This window comes from Gallinula chloropus (genome assembly GCF_964237585.1).
Source record: "Gallinula chloropus genome assembly, chromosome: 1".
In the NCBI taxonomy this organism is placed as follows: domain Eukaryota; kingdom Metazoa; phylum Chordata; class Aves; order Gruiformes; family Rallidae; genus Gallinula; species Gallinula chloropus.
The window spans coordinates 202,326,662-202,343,574 of record NC_140085.1 but is presented as its reverse complement, the minus strand read 5'-3'; the positions used below and the strand labels follow the sequence as shown (position 1 = coordinate 202,343,574).

The following is a 16,913-nucleotide window of genomic DNA, read 5'->3' as shown; positions in this document are numbered from 1 at the left end:
ATGTGAACATTATTACCTAAATTTAATTTAATAATCTGTTTAAAAGCAGGGACTATTTTTTGCAGAGAAGCAGATCTTTAATACAGCAGTCAATCAGATATCTATGTATAGGATCTTATAATTTGGAAAACTTTTTATGACTCAGTGAGAAACTGAGTGTTCATAAGCTGAAATGGAAATATATGCTTAAAAGCCAGATTTTGGGTTTTCAATACTTTGACCATATCAATTTGTATAGTGAAGATGATGATAGATAAAATTAGTTAACTTAATCATATTGTATATTGAAGGTGTTGTTGAGTGGTTTGTTTTTGGGAGTTTTTTTGTTGGTAGGTTGTTGGGTTTTTTTAAATAGTAGAGAATAAGTGACTAAAAGGTCTTAATTGCTAAAGAATGTATAATTGTTCTGCTTGGGTTGAGCAGAGGTCCAGATCTCTCTGATTCAAACGTTGGATAATTGATAAGGTGCTTAAGCGTGGGGAACTTAGGTTAAAAATAAATCTTTGAGTCTAGCTGGCATTTGACACGTCACCAATCAAAGACATGAGAAGATATGAAAAGGCATGACAGGGGACTAAGGGCTTCTAGCTTACATCTCGTGCATGGATGATAAAGTGAGTGAGGTGTCTATCATTTCTAAGCCAAGAATAGCCTGCTTGAGTCCCTGACCAAACAATTGTCAGGAACTAGAAATAAATCAGAAAAAGAACCACTTATTCCTCTTTCAGTAGAGAAAAAGAGATAAGATTGACCCAACCTCACTCCCAACCCAAGACCAAAGCCATCTGCTCCCTTCTGCCTCTCCTCACAGTCAATGTAATGCATGACTTTCTCCATATGTGCTCCTCTGCACTGAACAACCTGTTATATCAAAGAGTCCTGGGAAATCCTCAGAAGCAGTTTGTGGGTGTCCCTGCTCACTTGTCTACTAATTGTCCTAAAAATATAATTCGTTTGCATTGTGTATTTGCTGCCATTTTCTTTTTGAGTGTTTCAGTATGCACAATGGAAGCATACTTAAAAAAAATTGTTTCCTTTGAAAATGAGTATGCTAATGAGATTTTGGGAGATGTGACAGTTAAATATGCAAATAAGACTTAATAAAATATAGCCAGTGGTGCCATAAAATCATATAGCTTTAAAGAGCTGCTAAACTGTTCATACTTGTATTTAATACTTTATTATTTAGCTTTTCTGAAAATTCTACTAGATGACCCACAGCATATCTATTCTTTTTCTATGCTGAATTTGATCTCATCATGAGCATTCAGAATTAGATTGTGCATGAGTTTACACTGAAATAAAACTGTCCCCTCCAAGCCTGGCTCCAATGGTGTTCTCCTCAGTACACAGCTTGGTTGTCTTGGAAGTGTAACCATGGCATGGGTTTTCCTCTGTAACCACAAACATGGAAATCAAAGTGGTATGATTGATTGGTATTAACAACCTTTTTTTTCCATTATTTGGGGGTTTCCTACCTTAAATTTTCTCCTCCTAGCTTAAATGGCAATTGGATTCATAATTTTCAAGCTGTTGAACTTGCCATCAGCCAACTCAATGACTCAGATTGAGAGGCCCTCTGAGAACAAGGTAGCAAAACAATAGGTAGATGTAGCAGGAAGAGAGCTAAATGCATGACTGAGACCAATATTTTAATCATTTTTTTGGGCTTCCTTTCCTATCTCTGTGTACTCCGTACTTTGCCACAAAGTTACCTCTCTGCATATTAGAAAGGGTCACTCTCCATAATATCATAACAGTTGTTCTTAATCACTGACAACAATTTAAAAAGAGAAATGTTTAACTGAATGTGCAGCTTTTGACTCAATATATATATATTTTTTAAACAGAAATGTATTAACATCATCCTGATATACACATAAGCAAAGAAAGCTTAATTCCATAATTGCACTTAATAACTAGAATCATTTAGATTTCAAAAGTAAAAAAAATATCCTTTATTTTTATAAAAGGGTGTGTGCCTGGTTTTTATCTGTCCAGTGAAGAGGTTTTGTGTGATTGCAGGAATAGTAGGATGTGTTTTATTATTCAGTAGTCTTTATGGATATTGTGTTGTAGCTTATACAGTGCTCTTGAGATTTTAAAATCACCGTCCAATCCCTGATTTATTTTATGTTGCGTTTCTGCACCTGTTTATTCAAGGATGTCAAAATGTTTTACAAACACAAATTGGCAATAAATCTGCGAGCTTACAGGCCAGTTTTTATATCCTCTGCGCAAAATGAAATTCAGATGCAGAAAACTCAACCTACTTTCTCAAAGTATTAAGCAACTTTTTGACTGAAAGAAAATTAAGGACAAAATTTTGCATAGACAAGTGATTCCAGATAGTGTCCTAAAATGTGAGTACGTACAGAATTTGGAGTGGAAAAAAACCAAAAACATTGGACACAGGGCCAATTGGGAAGTAGGATAGTAGGATAAGAATAGGTAGCTAGCTATGACAGTGAAAAAGAGAAGATAGTAAATTTCAACTGAAGATACATTTCCAATGACAAAAATCCCTCTCTACCCAGTGGGGTTTTTTTTCATACAGTTTTTCATAAGGAAGCTATCAAATGTTATTTTTTTTTTTTTTTTTTTTTTTTTTTTTTTTTTTTTTTTGCAAATCAGGATGGTCCATTACACTGCATTAATATTCCTGCCCTCAGCTGTTTGTACCACTCTGGTGTTAAGGCAAACCTCACCTGCTGCTGTGGCACCATGGGGCACTGCTGTCAGAATGATCATGGAACATATCCAACCAAAAGAAAAAAGGCAAAAAAAGTGTTTTTGTGGTCTCTTTGCATCACCACCCTCTGCTGAATGGACAGATAAGTAAGCAGATAACACAGAAGAAAATGTAAAAGATTCAGTGAGGAAGGAGCAGGAATTGCACAAACCAGCACTTACCATTGGGAAAATGCCACTAGTCAGGATTTGTGGAGAAACTGTGATTACAAAAGGTTAATGCCCAATTTATCCACCAATTTTTTTTTTTTTTTTGTGCTCTCTTCTGTTACTCAATTTGAATAAAATCTCATGGAAACTACAGGAGGAGCAGGTCACTTGTGGAAAAATTGCACCTCTCAGGTTGTAAAGCATATGGGAATGTCTTGCATTATCAAAATTATTTTTTTAATACTTTTGTCACTTCTATAGCTGAATTTCCACTAAGTGCTGAGACTACAACTATCTGAAATTGTCAGCATCTGAAATACGCCACTCTCTGAATAACATCCTAAGTGTCAGCTGCATCAGGAAGTCAGGGTATATCTGGATTATAGCACCAGATAAGACATGAAAAATCACTAGTTAGTGATTAAATGTGACCAGACAGGCTGACTGGGCATCCTGGACTTTCTTCAAAATACTCTGTGGTGACCCAGATCAGATGCAACTGATGAAAAGAAGATGATTGAAACAGACAGCAAATGCGTTCCTACAGAGATATGCAAATTGTGAGACTGCAGTATGACACATCTGGTCCTACACCTTGCTCTGAAATTTTACAAGAAACCCCTGGTAAGGAATGATGGCCTACATCTGAATTGCTGAGCCAAACTAATCACTGTCTCCTGGAGGAATAAGATGTCAGTGAAAACAAAATGAGCTCAAAGGTAAATAATTCATGTTCACTGTTGATATAAATAAGAGGTACAGCAAAAAATGCTGTTTCAAGTAATGCCCCCAAATCTTGCCATGTCAATTGTCAGCAAAGAAAGCTGACACTTTCGTAAAGTAACACTTGGCTAATTTTGCTCGCTAAAAACCTTCTTACCAAAACCCTCTTACACCCCTGGAAAAGGTTGTCAAAGTTTGTTGGCCAACAAGGTGCTAATGATGGTGTCTTAAAGAGCTGGGAGGGGCTTGCTGGAGAGTATTTCATCTCAAGGTCAAGAAAAGGCAGTTGTAGGGGTGATTAACAGCTTGTGCTTGCCTCTTCCACCTGGATGCTTTCTGTTACCTGCTCTGATTTCTGCTAATGCAGATAGGAGAAATTCTGGCTCAGATCTGTTTTTGAATTACCTGTTGTATAGTCTAAAATATAATAATAAATTTAATAGAAACATAATAAAAGACTAGCTTCACATAGCTGATAATCAGAGGAATGAGACAATGTGGACCAGACCCCCTTTCTACAAGGTTAAGCACATTGTTCAAATACTGTTGCAAAAAAATTATGATTAGCACAAACTGAACTACCCATAAAGGCAGTGACTGCAAAAACGACAATTTTTACAATTGTACAATCATGGGGAATTAAAAATTCTTGTTTCTGTCTGTACAGACCAAAGCAAAACTGACAGAGAAAATGTTTTCTGTGGACTCCTAGATTTGAGTACCATCTTTGTTTCTGCTCAAAACAAAAATGTGTCCTGGCTAATGAGAGAGGCAGAGCTGTATAGAACACTAGTTCATGGTTTCTGTGATTTGAGTTCTGTTTATTACCCTTCCACAAGCCTGCAGAGTGCTCTTGAGGAAACTATTTCATTTTTCAGCATATAAGTTTCTCTCTTCTAGAGGATCTTTCACACTCGAACTTTGAAGGAGGGAGGTAGAGATAATTCCAATTCCTTTATAAATCCTTTGTCATCTAGTAGTTTCACAGCTCTACAAAACAGTCAGTAAGTTTATAAGCTGGGGTGCACACTATATGTCAAATTAGTATTTAAAAAAAATTTCAGAAATTTAAGAAACGTTGTCAAAAAATATCAAGCAAGCTCCTAAATATCCCTGGCCCTAGTAGGAGCTGTCGTACTTTCATGGAAGTAACTGATAGTAAGAATTTCTAATACTGGAGAAATATCATTGGGATATTGCCATAGTAGAAGGCATGAAGTAGTTCCTGGGCTTTGAGTGTTGTTTTCAGTAAAAGTCTTGTAAAACGTATTCTTCAAGTGCTGATGGGTTGCATATCCAGCATGAAGGGTGTAAACTACCACATTTGCCATCACACATATTTTCCAGCATATAACAAATAAATTTGAAGACAAAAACATGCCTTTGGCCCTAGATACATGAAAACAAAAAACTAGAGAAACATCATCCAGTGATATGCTGATACTCCCTAAAAATGAAGGAGTCAAGATAAAGACATTGGAAAGCGGGAGGAGGCAGGAAAACTGATTACAGACCTGGAAATATTGACATATGTGGAAAATAAACTAAAAATATGATGCCAGTCTACAGTTCTTTGATCAAAGTGTCTAGCATAGACAGAGAACTGTGTGTGTTTAGTAATGGGAAGAAAGCACTAGGAGTCATGGGCTGAAATCAGGGAAAGAAAAATAAAATCAGTTAACAGGAGATACTCCTCCTTAAAGGTATCTATTAGCCTGAGGATCTGTCTAAACTGCAGCAGCTGAAGCAGCTGAAATTCCAGTGAATGTTATATTTGAAGACAGAAATAAATTCTGAGTCTGAAAGATCTGCTACATGATAGAGTTTTCTTGCTATTTAAGGTTGTAGGATTCATAGGATCTTAAGTGATGTAACCTTAATTCCTAAGTAGGCAGAAATGAAGCATACTTTCAATACAAGGAGAATTTGACTTTTAAACATTTAGTAAATAGGACGTTTTTTATATAAGCTTTTGTTTCTAGCCTCTAGGACACAGCAAAAATGTATAAAATGAATGATTTATCTAAATATGTTTTATTTCAGTTTGTGGGCTGTTTTTTGGGTTTTGGTTTTTTTTCTGTTCAATGTGATGCATGATTTGGTAATTTTGATGCTCACACCAGAAAAAAAAAAAAAAACTTTTAGAAAGAACAATTCTAAAGAGAAAATGTTCAGCACTTTCTGAAAACCAGTACCTTCAGAAATTGCATGCTTAGACTGGCATTGACTTTTTTTTGTCAAAGAAGCGCTTTGCCAGCTTTGATTCCTCTGCAATAGCTTTGACAAAACTCAGCACTCAAGTATGGCAGGAGCAAAACATTTATAAAACTGTGATAAAAATCCTAAGATATTTCTAATATAATTTTCTGACAGCTATATAATGCTTAAATTGCATGTCATTTTTATATATCACAGGAAAAAACCCGCAAACTTTTAAAATTATAGTGATACCCTTTTAAAAAAAACCCAAAAGACCATAGGAATGAAACATGAAGTTGCATTTAAACCAGTTCTTTGAGGGAGTAAACTTTATTTGCATTTCAGACTTTCATGCATTACTAAGAAATAAAAATATATAGTTTATTTCAGTACTCATTGTATTTCAGATGAAAGATATTTTGTTTATACTGGACTTTAGCATCCTTCATATGTAGTTAAAGCCTTTAAGTACGGACAAAGCATTGCTGGATAATACTGTGTGCAGTTACACTTACTGTACACTTGTAGTTGTCCTCTGAAGACATTTCTTCCACGAGAGTTTTCAGCCTTGCATTCGTACATCCCTGCATCCTCTAGCTGCACATTAGGTATTTCAAGCACAGCTTGGGATTTTCTCAGGCGGGCTTTACTTGGATTATGACCATTAACTTTCCTCCAAGAGATTGTTGGAACAGGGCTGAAATATTTAGTAAAATTACTGTTAGCACTCTTCCACTAGTGAGAATATAGTTTCTGTTATCTGGTAGTTTAAACACTTAATAATCTAAGTAGCAATAAAATATAACTACAATTAAGGTTCATATAATGCTTGACATACCTCACTTTCTGTGGGGAATCCTTAATAACTGGTTTATTATAAGGAATATGTCTCACTCATCCACAAGGGAGGCGAAGTTTTTATTGAGATCAAGTAAATCACTTGAAATACTCTCTTTAGAGCTTCTTTAGCACTCTATGTTTTATTCCTGAACACTTTCACTCAACAGCCAAAAAAAATAATTACTTCAAAATTTGGATCAGTTTAGCAAATTCTAACACTTCCCAATTTTCCTGTAATGAAACTGCAGTTCAGGAGATCAGTAAGTGATGCCTCCACCTCAATGGAGGATTTCTGTACCACTATGTCTTGGATAAATTGACTAAATTTTGGACATCTTTTCTGTTGCAGTGTTCTTCAAGTTTCAGAACTGGTAGTGTAAGAAGCATGTATTAATGGTACTACTGTTTCTGACTCACAGCATTAAATAGACAAGGACTTTTCACTGTAGTTTGTTTTCCACAAAGTTCTGTGGAAACTGAGTCATATATTTATTCTGATGGAAGAAATGGATTTAATAGTGTTTACACTCATTCAACTTTCTTTTTAGAAAAAATTCTCATGATCACCCATTGGGCTTTGTGATACAGATATACATATGCCTAACTATGGTGGTCGATATTTAAAGAGGAAGAAAAGAAAAAAGAAAAAAGAAAAAAACCCCCAACTTAGTTCTTTGTAGACATGATCTTGGGTTGATGGTTGGACTTGATGATCCTAGACATCTTTTCCAACCTTAAAGATTCTATGATTTACATTTTTTGATTGTAAGCTGAAAATTGGACTGCTTCAGACATTCCAAAAGAAACTTGGAGGACATGATAAGAGAAGATGTGTCTGTTACATGCCTTTTCAAAAAAATATTTTGTATTTATTTGAATTACTTTCAAGTCCAATCTTAGATATAAACACAATTGGATCTGGGACAGTTTAGATGGGAGAAAGTACTTCATAGCATAGATTCAAATTCAAAGTTTCTATTAATTTCTTTCATAATTTGCTAACTTCTGCTGAAGATGCATTAAAATCCCACCATTCCTTCACTATTTCAGGGTGTCCAATTTGAGACAGACATAGCAACCAACCATGGGTAAAGGTCTAGGTACTCCTAAGCCAGACAAAATCAGGCTGTGAGTTACCACAGTTGCACTCAAACTTCCAGACATGATGATCCAAATTCTAGTACTTTATATTCAGAATTCAGAAAATTCCTAGACTTGTAGTTGGAGATCAGGTTTCTCTAATCATAGCTCCAGATTATCACAAATCACTGGATTTCATTGAGCCTGTTAATAAAATAACTACCAAGTGAACATATAGTCCCATATGGAATGGTATCCACTATTTATTTGAATATATCAGAAATAAACAATCATCATTTCCCTTATCAGTTTGCTGCACTGATTACTTAACCTGACAAAAGATCCTTTATTTTATGTGTGTGGACTCGTCTCGGAGGCATAGTCCCTACAATACCTCTCTCTTGTTGCAACATGGTCCTTTAACCATTCTTCCCATAAGGAAGAAATACATGTATGACAAACAAACCACCTTTTTTATTCGCCTTGGTAGACAAAACAGATTAATCGCTTTCTTTAGCACTCTAATCATGTATATCTTTTTCTATTTATAGGTGGTTGTGGTTCATATGATGAGTGTGGAACATATGAGCTCTTTTTGTCCCCCTACTGTATCATTACAGAAGCTTGATAAACTTACTTATTTTTAATCTTAAATTACTTTCTTGCTGACTGATTTCAAATTTCTGAGTCCTGTAGGTTTGGTTTCAGGACTCTGCTGTGCAGCTTGTATAGGTCTAATTTATGAATTTCCTTCCTATTAGAAGTTATTTTACATAATTTTTAATTAGAATATTAAAAACCCCCTTATGATTCTTATCTGACACAAATAATTCAACCTTTTCAATTATAAATATGAAGAATAAATACATCTGTCTCTGATGCACTAATACAATTTACTGTCTTTCGCCCTACCACTTACGATATTCCTTTTACCTCCATGGCTACATATTTATATTTGCTATACTTTAATAGTTATGTGTATATATTAGAAATTATACCTTTTCATTTATTAACCTGCATATTTTTATTTCGAATTATACACTTTGAAAATCAAATTCATGCTCTTTGTTGAGTCACTTGCTGGAAATTTTAACTCTTGTTTCAGGTTCAGCTTTAAGTTTAATCTCCTTATATACTTCTCCTCTTTCTGTGTGGAGTATAATTATGATTGCTGGCTGCATAACAGCCAAAATTGCCAGGCAAATGATTCATTAATCATTATTGATCACAACACAGGTCCACGGAACACGTTATGCTGGTACAACTCAATGCTGCTTACCAACTGTTGTTTCATGAATGAGATAGGTGGGCAGGTAAACTTTATTTGACACCATAACAACCATGCCTGTTGCCCTTCAGTATCTGCCTTTTCAGTAAAATCAAAAATGCTTTTGCTGTACTGTCATGGAAGCAAATGGTGGAATTTTTTTAGAGTGTATTTTTATGAGAATGAAATAAGGCATTATAAACCATGAAAGTAATCTCATTTAGCTGCTATGAGATTATTTTGAAATTAATGTATTTAGAAAATTTCCTTTAAATTACATTTAAGTAATTTTTTTTTAAATTTCCTTTATGTATACTATACAAAGTAAATGTGTATATCATGGCAAATATAGAGGAAACATTGTTTTCTGGGTCATTAGGAAGCACATTTTTAAAAGAACCTCACTTTTTTCTTGATCACTATGAGGCAGCAAGTGGAGTTGTTCAAGGAGATAAAATTACTTTAGCTATGTAGATGTGATGATTCCAAAGGAAAGTACTCACAAACTGCAAATCACTATTCACAGACAACTTCTAGTTTTGTGTAATGAAACTTATTTTCCTTGCATAACTTACAAGTGAGGTATGAATTTTACATCTTAAATAAAAATATATATAACCCTATTTCTCCTTTGTGACTTGTGCGAATATGAAATGAAAGAATGAAATATATCTGAGTGAGAATGTGAAAAAAATTAATTGTGTGACTGTTCTAGAAAAGTCATAAAATCCATCGTAAAAGCTAACCAACATATGCACATATTGTTCATCTTTTCAAATGATTCACAGCGTTTTAAAAAATAAATCATCAGCAGAAGTATCTCTAGCATTAATATGAGTTTAATGTAATATGTATAACTTAAATATTATAATAATTATAATTCATTTTTACTTTGGTCTCAGTAGACATCCATGGGAAAACAGGTTCCTTTTTTATTATAACTGTTCACATCAAGTCCTATGAGTAGCTATTCAAGTTTTAATTGAGTTCAAAAGATAAGATTTTTTTCTCACTTTTGAAAATAATCTGTTGAATACTACTGGTAAATCTTAGCACCACTGAGAAAAAAAATCCTACTTAATTTCAGAAATACCATCATTAAACTTCTCATTCATCTGAGCTGGAATGAAAGTTCTAAGAGGTCAATGGTAATGGTGATAGGCATCACTATGAATATCTTCAAATTAGAAGAGAATATGAGTTACAGTTTTAAATTTACATCTACAAGAGATTATGAGTCTATTTTTACCAGTGTATTATTTGGGAAAAAAGTTATTGAATATTTTGAGAATTCTACACAAGTTTAGTTGGAAATAAAACTATTTTTAAAACTATTGGAAGTATTTGAATACTTTATCTGGGTTTTGCCACCCCCCTTTTCTATTTCATCAGAAAAAAAAGAGAATTTAATAAGATCTATAAAGTTTAGATTTACTTCAGAACAGGGGTGAGGTGGAAATAAGAGTAAAGTCTGAATCTTAAAATACCTTTTTCATAGATTTGAGCTCCTAGTTTTTCAGCAACACCTTAATTAAGCACGTGCAGGTTACTAATACTATTTTTCATTGTTACAAATTAATGTGGTCTTCTGAAATATATTGCCTTCTAGAGTCATTTCAATTCTTCTCCACACTATTTTCTTTACCATGCATCACTTGTTGAGCTGTGCCGTCAGACACAGGTGTGCCACAGGTTCACATCATAACACATCTTGAAAACCTCTGCATGTATGTGCATTTTGAGGCTGCACCTGGACTATTGTGTCCAGTTCTGGGCCCCTCAGTTCAACAAGGACATAGAACTCCTTGAAAGAATCACAGAATCACAAGGTTGGAAAAGACCGTTGATCATCAAGTCCAACCATTCCCATCCTAAGCTAAACCATATCCTTAAGTACCTCATCAACCCTTTTTTTAAATACATCCAGGGATGGTGACTCAACCACCTCCCTGGGCAGCCTGTTCCAGGCCCTGACAACTCTTTCAGTAAAAAATTTTTTTCTAATATCCAATCTAAACCTGCCCTGGCACAGCTTCATGCCATTTCCCCTTCTCCTATCTCCTGTCATCTGACTGAAGAGACCTTCACCCACCTCTCTACAACCTCCCTTCAGGTAATTGTAGGTGGTGAGAAGGTCTCCCCTCAGCCTCCTCTTCTCCAAGCTAAACAGCCCCAGCTCCCTCAGCCGCTCCTCATAAGATTTGCCCTCCAGCCCCTTCACCAGCCTTGTTGCCACCCTCTGGACTTGCTCGAGGACCTCAATGTCCTTCTTATGGTAAGGAGCCCAGAACTGCACAGAGAACGCGAGGTGTGGCCTCACCAATGCCAAGTACAGGGTTACAATTACTTCCCTAGACCTACTGGCCACACTGTTTTTGATACAAGCCAAGATGCCATTGGCCTTCTTGGCCACCTGGGCACACTGCTGGCTCGTATTCAGCCTGCAGTCAACCAACACCCCCAGGTACTTCTCTGCCTGACAGCTCTCCAGTCAGTCTCCCCCAAGCCTGTAGCGCTGCATGGGGTTGTTATTCCCCATGTGCAGCACTCTACACTTGGCCATGTTAAACTTCATCCCATTGGTCTCAGCTCAACAGTCCCATCTGTTCAGATCCCTCTGAAGAGCCTCCCTACACTCAGGCAGATCAACACTTCCTCTCAGCTTAGTGTCATCTGCAAACTTACTGAGGGAGCATTCAATCCCTTCATCAAGGTCATTGATAAAGATGTTGAACAAGACTGGACCCAAGACTGAGCCCTGGGGGACGCCACTCGTGACCGGCCTCCAGCTGGATTTGGTTCCATTCACCACCACCCTTTGGGCCCGTCCATCCAGCCAGTTTTTATCCCAGCTGAGGGTCCACCTGTCTAGGCCAGTGGCAGCCAGTTTCTCAATCAGAATGCTGTGAGAAACCATGTCAAAGGCTTTACTGAAGTCCAGGTAGACCACATCCACAGCCTGCTCCTTGCCCATTAAGTGGGTCACCTTGTCATAGAACATGATCAGGTTAGTTTGACAGGATCTACCTTTTGTAAACCCACTTTCCCTCTGTATCCAATGAGAGCTGGATATTCTTCTTGCCCCTCCTTTTACTATAAATATACCTATAGAAGGACTTTTTATTATCTTTTACAGAACAGGCCAGTCTGAGTTCCAGTTCAGCTTTAGCCCTTCTGACCTTCTCCCTACATGATCTCTCTTAAAGAGTCCAGCTCAGGGCCACCAAGATGATTAAAGCAGTGGAACACCTTCCTTATGAGGACAGGCTGAGGGAGCTGGGCCTGTTTAGCCTGGAGGAGACTGAGGAGTGACCTCATTAATGTTTATAAATATGTAAAGGGCTAGAGTCAGGATGACAAAGCCAGGCTCTTCTCAGTGATAGCTAGTGACGGGACAAGGGGCAACAGTTGCAAGATGGAGCATAGGAAGTTCCATGTAAATGTAAGGAGAAATTTTTTCACTGTGAGGGTGATGAACTGCTGGAACAGGCTGCCCAGTGCAGAGAGATTGTGTAGTCTCCTTCTCTGGAGACATTCAAACCCTGCTTGGATGTGTTCCTGTCTGATTTAGTCTAGGTGATCCTGCTCTGGCAGGGGGTTTGGACTAGATGATCTGTCAAGGTTCCTTCCAACTCCTAACACTCTGTGATTCTGTGATTTGAAGCTAGGAAAAAGCTTTCTCCTTATGCACTCCAGCCTCACAACTGTGTTAAATATCTACTCATTGTTACATGATAATTATGTAGGATAATAATGTTAAGGAGTATCATGAAATTTTCCCCACCAGATGCTTTCCAGAAATGTCCATCAACCATTCACATGATTCTACCTTTAGAACATCCCATATTTTTTCTAGTCAGACGTAGACATTTAGGATACATGATAATAAATGTTCCTTTCTTCTGGTTATTAAAAGATGGTACTAATTAAATACAACAGCTGTGACTACTGGTGTTAAGGATAGAAATAGAAATAGAAAGAAATGGTGATGGGTTTGAAGCTTGTGTGCAGGAACAAGTCCAGGTCTCCAAGTCATGTGAACACACACACAGCTGCACTACAAAAGCCTGGTGCACATAACAGTGTAATATACTAATGTGGATGTGCTTTCCCACCACCTCTAGCTTTTCTTTATGGACTGAGTAAGGACAGTGCAACTGCTTGGCTGCATGTCCAACTCCATGCCATTTTCATCACACTTGTGATAACACATGTTAGAGAATATCTAATATCTAAAATAATGCCAGGGATGATCATTAATTATCTGTGATTCATTATTCATAGTGAATTATATTCCAGTGACTTTTCTGATTATAGACTAAACTGTTACCTCATACTTGATCCTTAACTGTTTGACAGCTGAAGTTAGAGAACATAACTGAAAATTCCAATGATTTCAAAGATTGTTCCAAATTCTTAAATTCAAGTCAATCATAAACACAAGAGTCATCTGATCAAGTTGTGATCAAACAAGAGAACAGAAGATCCACAGTAACGTATTGTTTTTACAACTCATCAGTAAAGAGGAAAAACTCTTCTGCAATACTTTGTCTCTCCATTTATTAAAGACATAACAGCAGGTAAATTGTCACAACCTGTCAAGAAGAGAATCTGCGGCAACTTGAAAAGCAAAAGACATATATGGCATCTGCTGTGTTAGTATGGAGGTTAATACACAATGAATCCACAATTTTAAGTTAGAGGACACAAATGCATTGAAGCAGACAATTTCCCTGTAAAGGTAATGTTTTTGGCAGGTGTTTGTGTGGATTCTCAGGGCCTATAGTACTACAGTGGAGGTCTGCTTATTTTGCTCTGTATAAAGCTATTTTAGAACTGGACTTTCTCTCGTGTGGTTTCTCTCTATTCCAAACTTTATCCAGGAGAATTTCTGCAGTTGGCACGTTAATCTAGTATTTCCTAACTCTTCTTTACAGATATGGCCACTGTATGCGTACAGATCAGTTCCAGAGGACCAGTTGCAATACGTCCTTCCAGAAACCCCAGGTCTATTGCCAATCGTAGTGCAAAAGAGCACTGCGTGTAAATCCAGTGTACTCCAGGTCTGCAAGACAGCTTTGAACCTGCCAAATCAGCTACAGAGTTTGAAGACAGTAAGCATGACAAATTCTGGAAATGTCAATTTAAAGCTCTTGTATCACACAGTATTATATGCATTTATTTCTTGGTGGGAAATTCTGAGGAGAAATACCACAATGGTAACTGGGGACCTGCTATTGACAATTGCCACAATATGTTTCCTTCTGATCCTATCTGCCTCTGATACATAGAGAAAGTCTGCATTTGCACTTCTTGATAGTAAGCTTGGAATGCAAAAAAAAGGCTCCTCCACCTTTAAACCTAAGGTAAAGCTGTGTAAATTACTGAACATGGTTTTTAGTAGCCTTTACAAGTTTTCTCTGTTGGTAGTGAGAGAGAAAGGATTGATAATATTGGTAACATTACTTCTTTAAGAAATGTGTTCTACTGATGGGGACTTGCAGTTTAGCGTTTTTTCCCCCCACTTTCCTTATGCCATTCAGTAAAAGCAATTAACTCTAAATTTTTAGATGTAAGTATGAAGTATTTAGTCAGACTGAAGCAGAATGAGTCCTAGGAGTCCTATTTGAGATTTACCAAAGAATGTTTATTACATTACTATAAATGATTACAATATTTGAAACAATATTATAAAGTCTATGCAAGAAAAAGTCCAGTTAAAGGAAGGCAGAAATCAATCCAGCCTGAAAAATAGGAACAAAATCCAATCCTGGTCTAGCACCTTATGACATAAATTCTTATTCAGTATGAGCCAAAAATGAACTTTAGATTGATGAAAGTCTTAGATTTATTTGACATAAACAATATGTGCTATCACAGAAAAAAAAAATCCTGGATCTATTCCATCTTATAGAAACAAACTCAGCTTAAAGTTGCAATGTCCATACTTAAGATAGTTCTTCCCTCTCATCACAAGTTTATCTCCAGGGGAAAGGACATCCCTACGTATAACACTGACAACTGCTTTTCTACTGAGAGTGGTAATTTCCCTGTTGGGATTGCTTTGTTATCAGTAAATTTAAAGAGTAGCTTCCAGAACTTTCAGGTTTGGTATGTGATAAAATTAACAGAATATTTTTTCCTAAAGTGAAAAGTTGTGCAAAGGAGCATTGAGAAATGTAATTTTTTTTTTTTTTTTGTCCTATGGGACATAGAAACATGTATTTCTATACCAATTTTTGTCTCTATCCTGAAGTTTGATTTTGAGTGAATAATTTAATTTTAATACCTTATATCATCTTTGCCCTGTTTTAAAAAGAGAAAATATCCACTTTATGTCTCTGTGAGCTGTAGATGAAAAAAATAATATTATTATAAGTGGTTTTGAAGGTGAAGGCAAATTATACCTGTGGACATGTGCACTGTGAATTTGCTTAAAACTCAATAATACTAAGATGATAACACTCCTTGTTCCCCTAGTAACTCTTCTACATGTAGGATGTGTAACATCTAGAATTATTTGTTCTTTGCAAGCCAGGGATCTTGGCATGTCATTAAATTTTGAGTACCATAATACATTTAAAAGACAAGTCAAAATTAGCTGCTTCTTTGCCTGCAAATTGTGTGTTAAGTCTAGTTAGAATTCGTCAAACCTGTAACCTTCATTTATCAATGCAGTGATTCATCATGTCCTTTCATACTTTGTTTTGACCAGCAGTTCCTCTGAGGGGGATAACAACGTATGTGCTACTGTCACAGGGTTCAGTGGAAAAGGCAGCTGTTGATGTGCCTCGAATATCCTTAGTATAGAATCAGGTTATCTGTAATATCCAAGGTGTTTCTGCATGTCACCGTTACTGTGGCAAGAGGCAAGAATTGCTTTGTATTCGTGGAAAAGTAGAAGGAGGCTTAACCATTTCTAAAAGACAGTATCTAGAAAGGAGCAACTGCTGGGGTTGAATCGCCATTCCATGAGCTATGTCACTGGACTGCTACCACACTGCAAAGATCTGCTGACATATCCTAAAGAAACAGCCAACAGAACTGTCATACATGGCTCTAAAAACAGGGAAACCTGTTATAAGTCACAGATCTCAGTATGATCTTTGAGGTCCCTTCCAAGCCAAACCATTATACAATTCTATGATTTTACACTTGAGTTATATCCCCTTCTTTATACCCAATAATACTCAGCTGCTGCTGCCATCTTCTCCCCTGCAGTGTACCGTAGTTGACAGAGGTTAACTTTAAGTTTGTTTAAATTGTGATCAATGCATTAGATCTGCCACCCTTTCACGTGGATATACTAGTCCTAATACTAGGACTGGAGTGAGAGGTGGATTCATGGATTAGTATTAAGAAGATTTATGTCAGAAAAAAAAATAATAAAAATATCTCAGAATGGAAATCCTGATGAGTCTTTTTATGCCACTGGATCAGTGGGAGGGGGTGAAGCTATGGGAAGGTCTTGTTTACTTCTCTTATTGACAGCTTGTAGGAGATGCTACCTGCCAGCTCTGAAGACAGCAAGAATCCGGCTGTCTACAACCAACACACAAATATCAGTTCTGAAACAGCCAATAAAAAAGATAAAAGTCAGGAAGAAAGATACAGAAGACCTGCAGCATAGTTTTAACTGGTAGACAGAAAGGAAAAACCATGTTTAACACAAATGAAGAGCAGGGAGGTTTAAGTTTTGTCTTTGCAGTTAAGAAATATGGTGCAATGCTGGAAACTTCGATTCACCAATGTGAGGGACCAGATGGATAACTGCATGTGTTAAAGAAGTGTGCAACCTGGATCTGTGACTCATTATAGGATTATTGTTTGTGAATTTGGTGTTTCTGGAAAAAAAAACACATATAGATAAATTTCAGAGGAAGGAAATAAAGGAACCAGGTAT

The 16,913-nt window shown here is 36.6% G+C and overlaps 1 protein-coding gene across 2 annotated transcripts in view; it reads right to left on the bottom strand.

Moving 5' to 3' along the window:
* The window catches only part of CNTN5 (contactin 5), a gene marked incomplete at both ends in the record, with an annotated part of 341,700 nt that overhangs the window by 125,876 nt on the left and 198,911 nt on the right, over nt 1-16,913 (bottom strand). For both annotated transcript variants that reach the window (XM_084278561.1, XM_084278562.1), the window contains one exon: nt 6,339-6,520. In XM_084278561.1, coding sequence (XP_084134687.1) covers nt 6,339-6,520 — 182 coding nt within the window. The remainder of the gene's footprint in view (nt 1-6,338; nt 6,521-16,913) is intronic.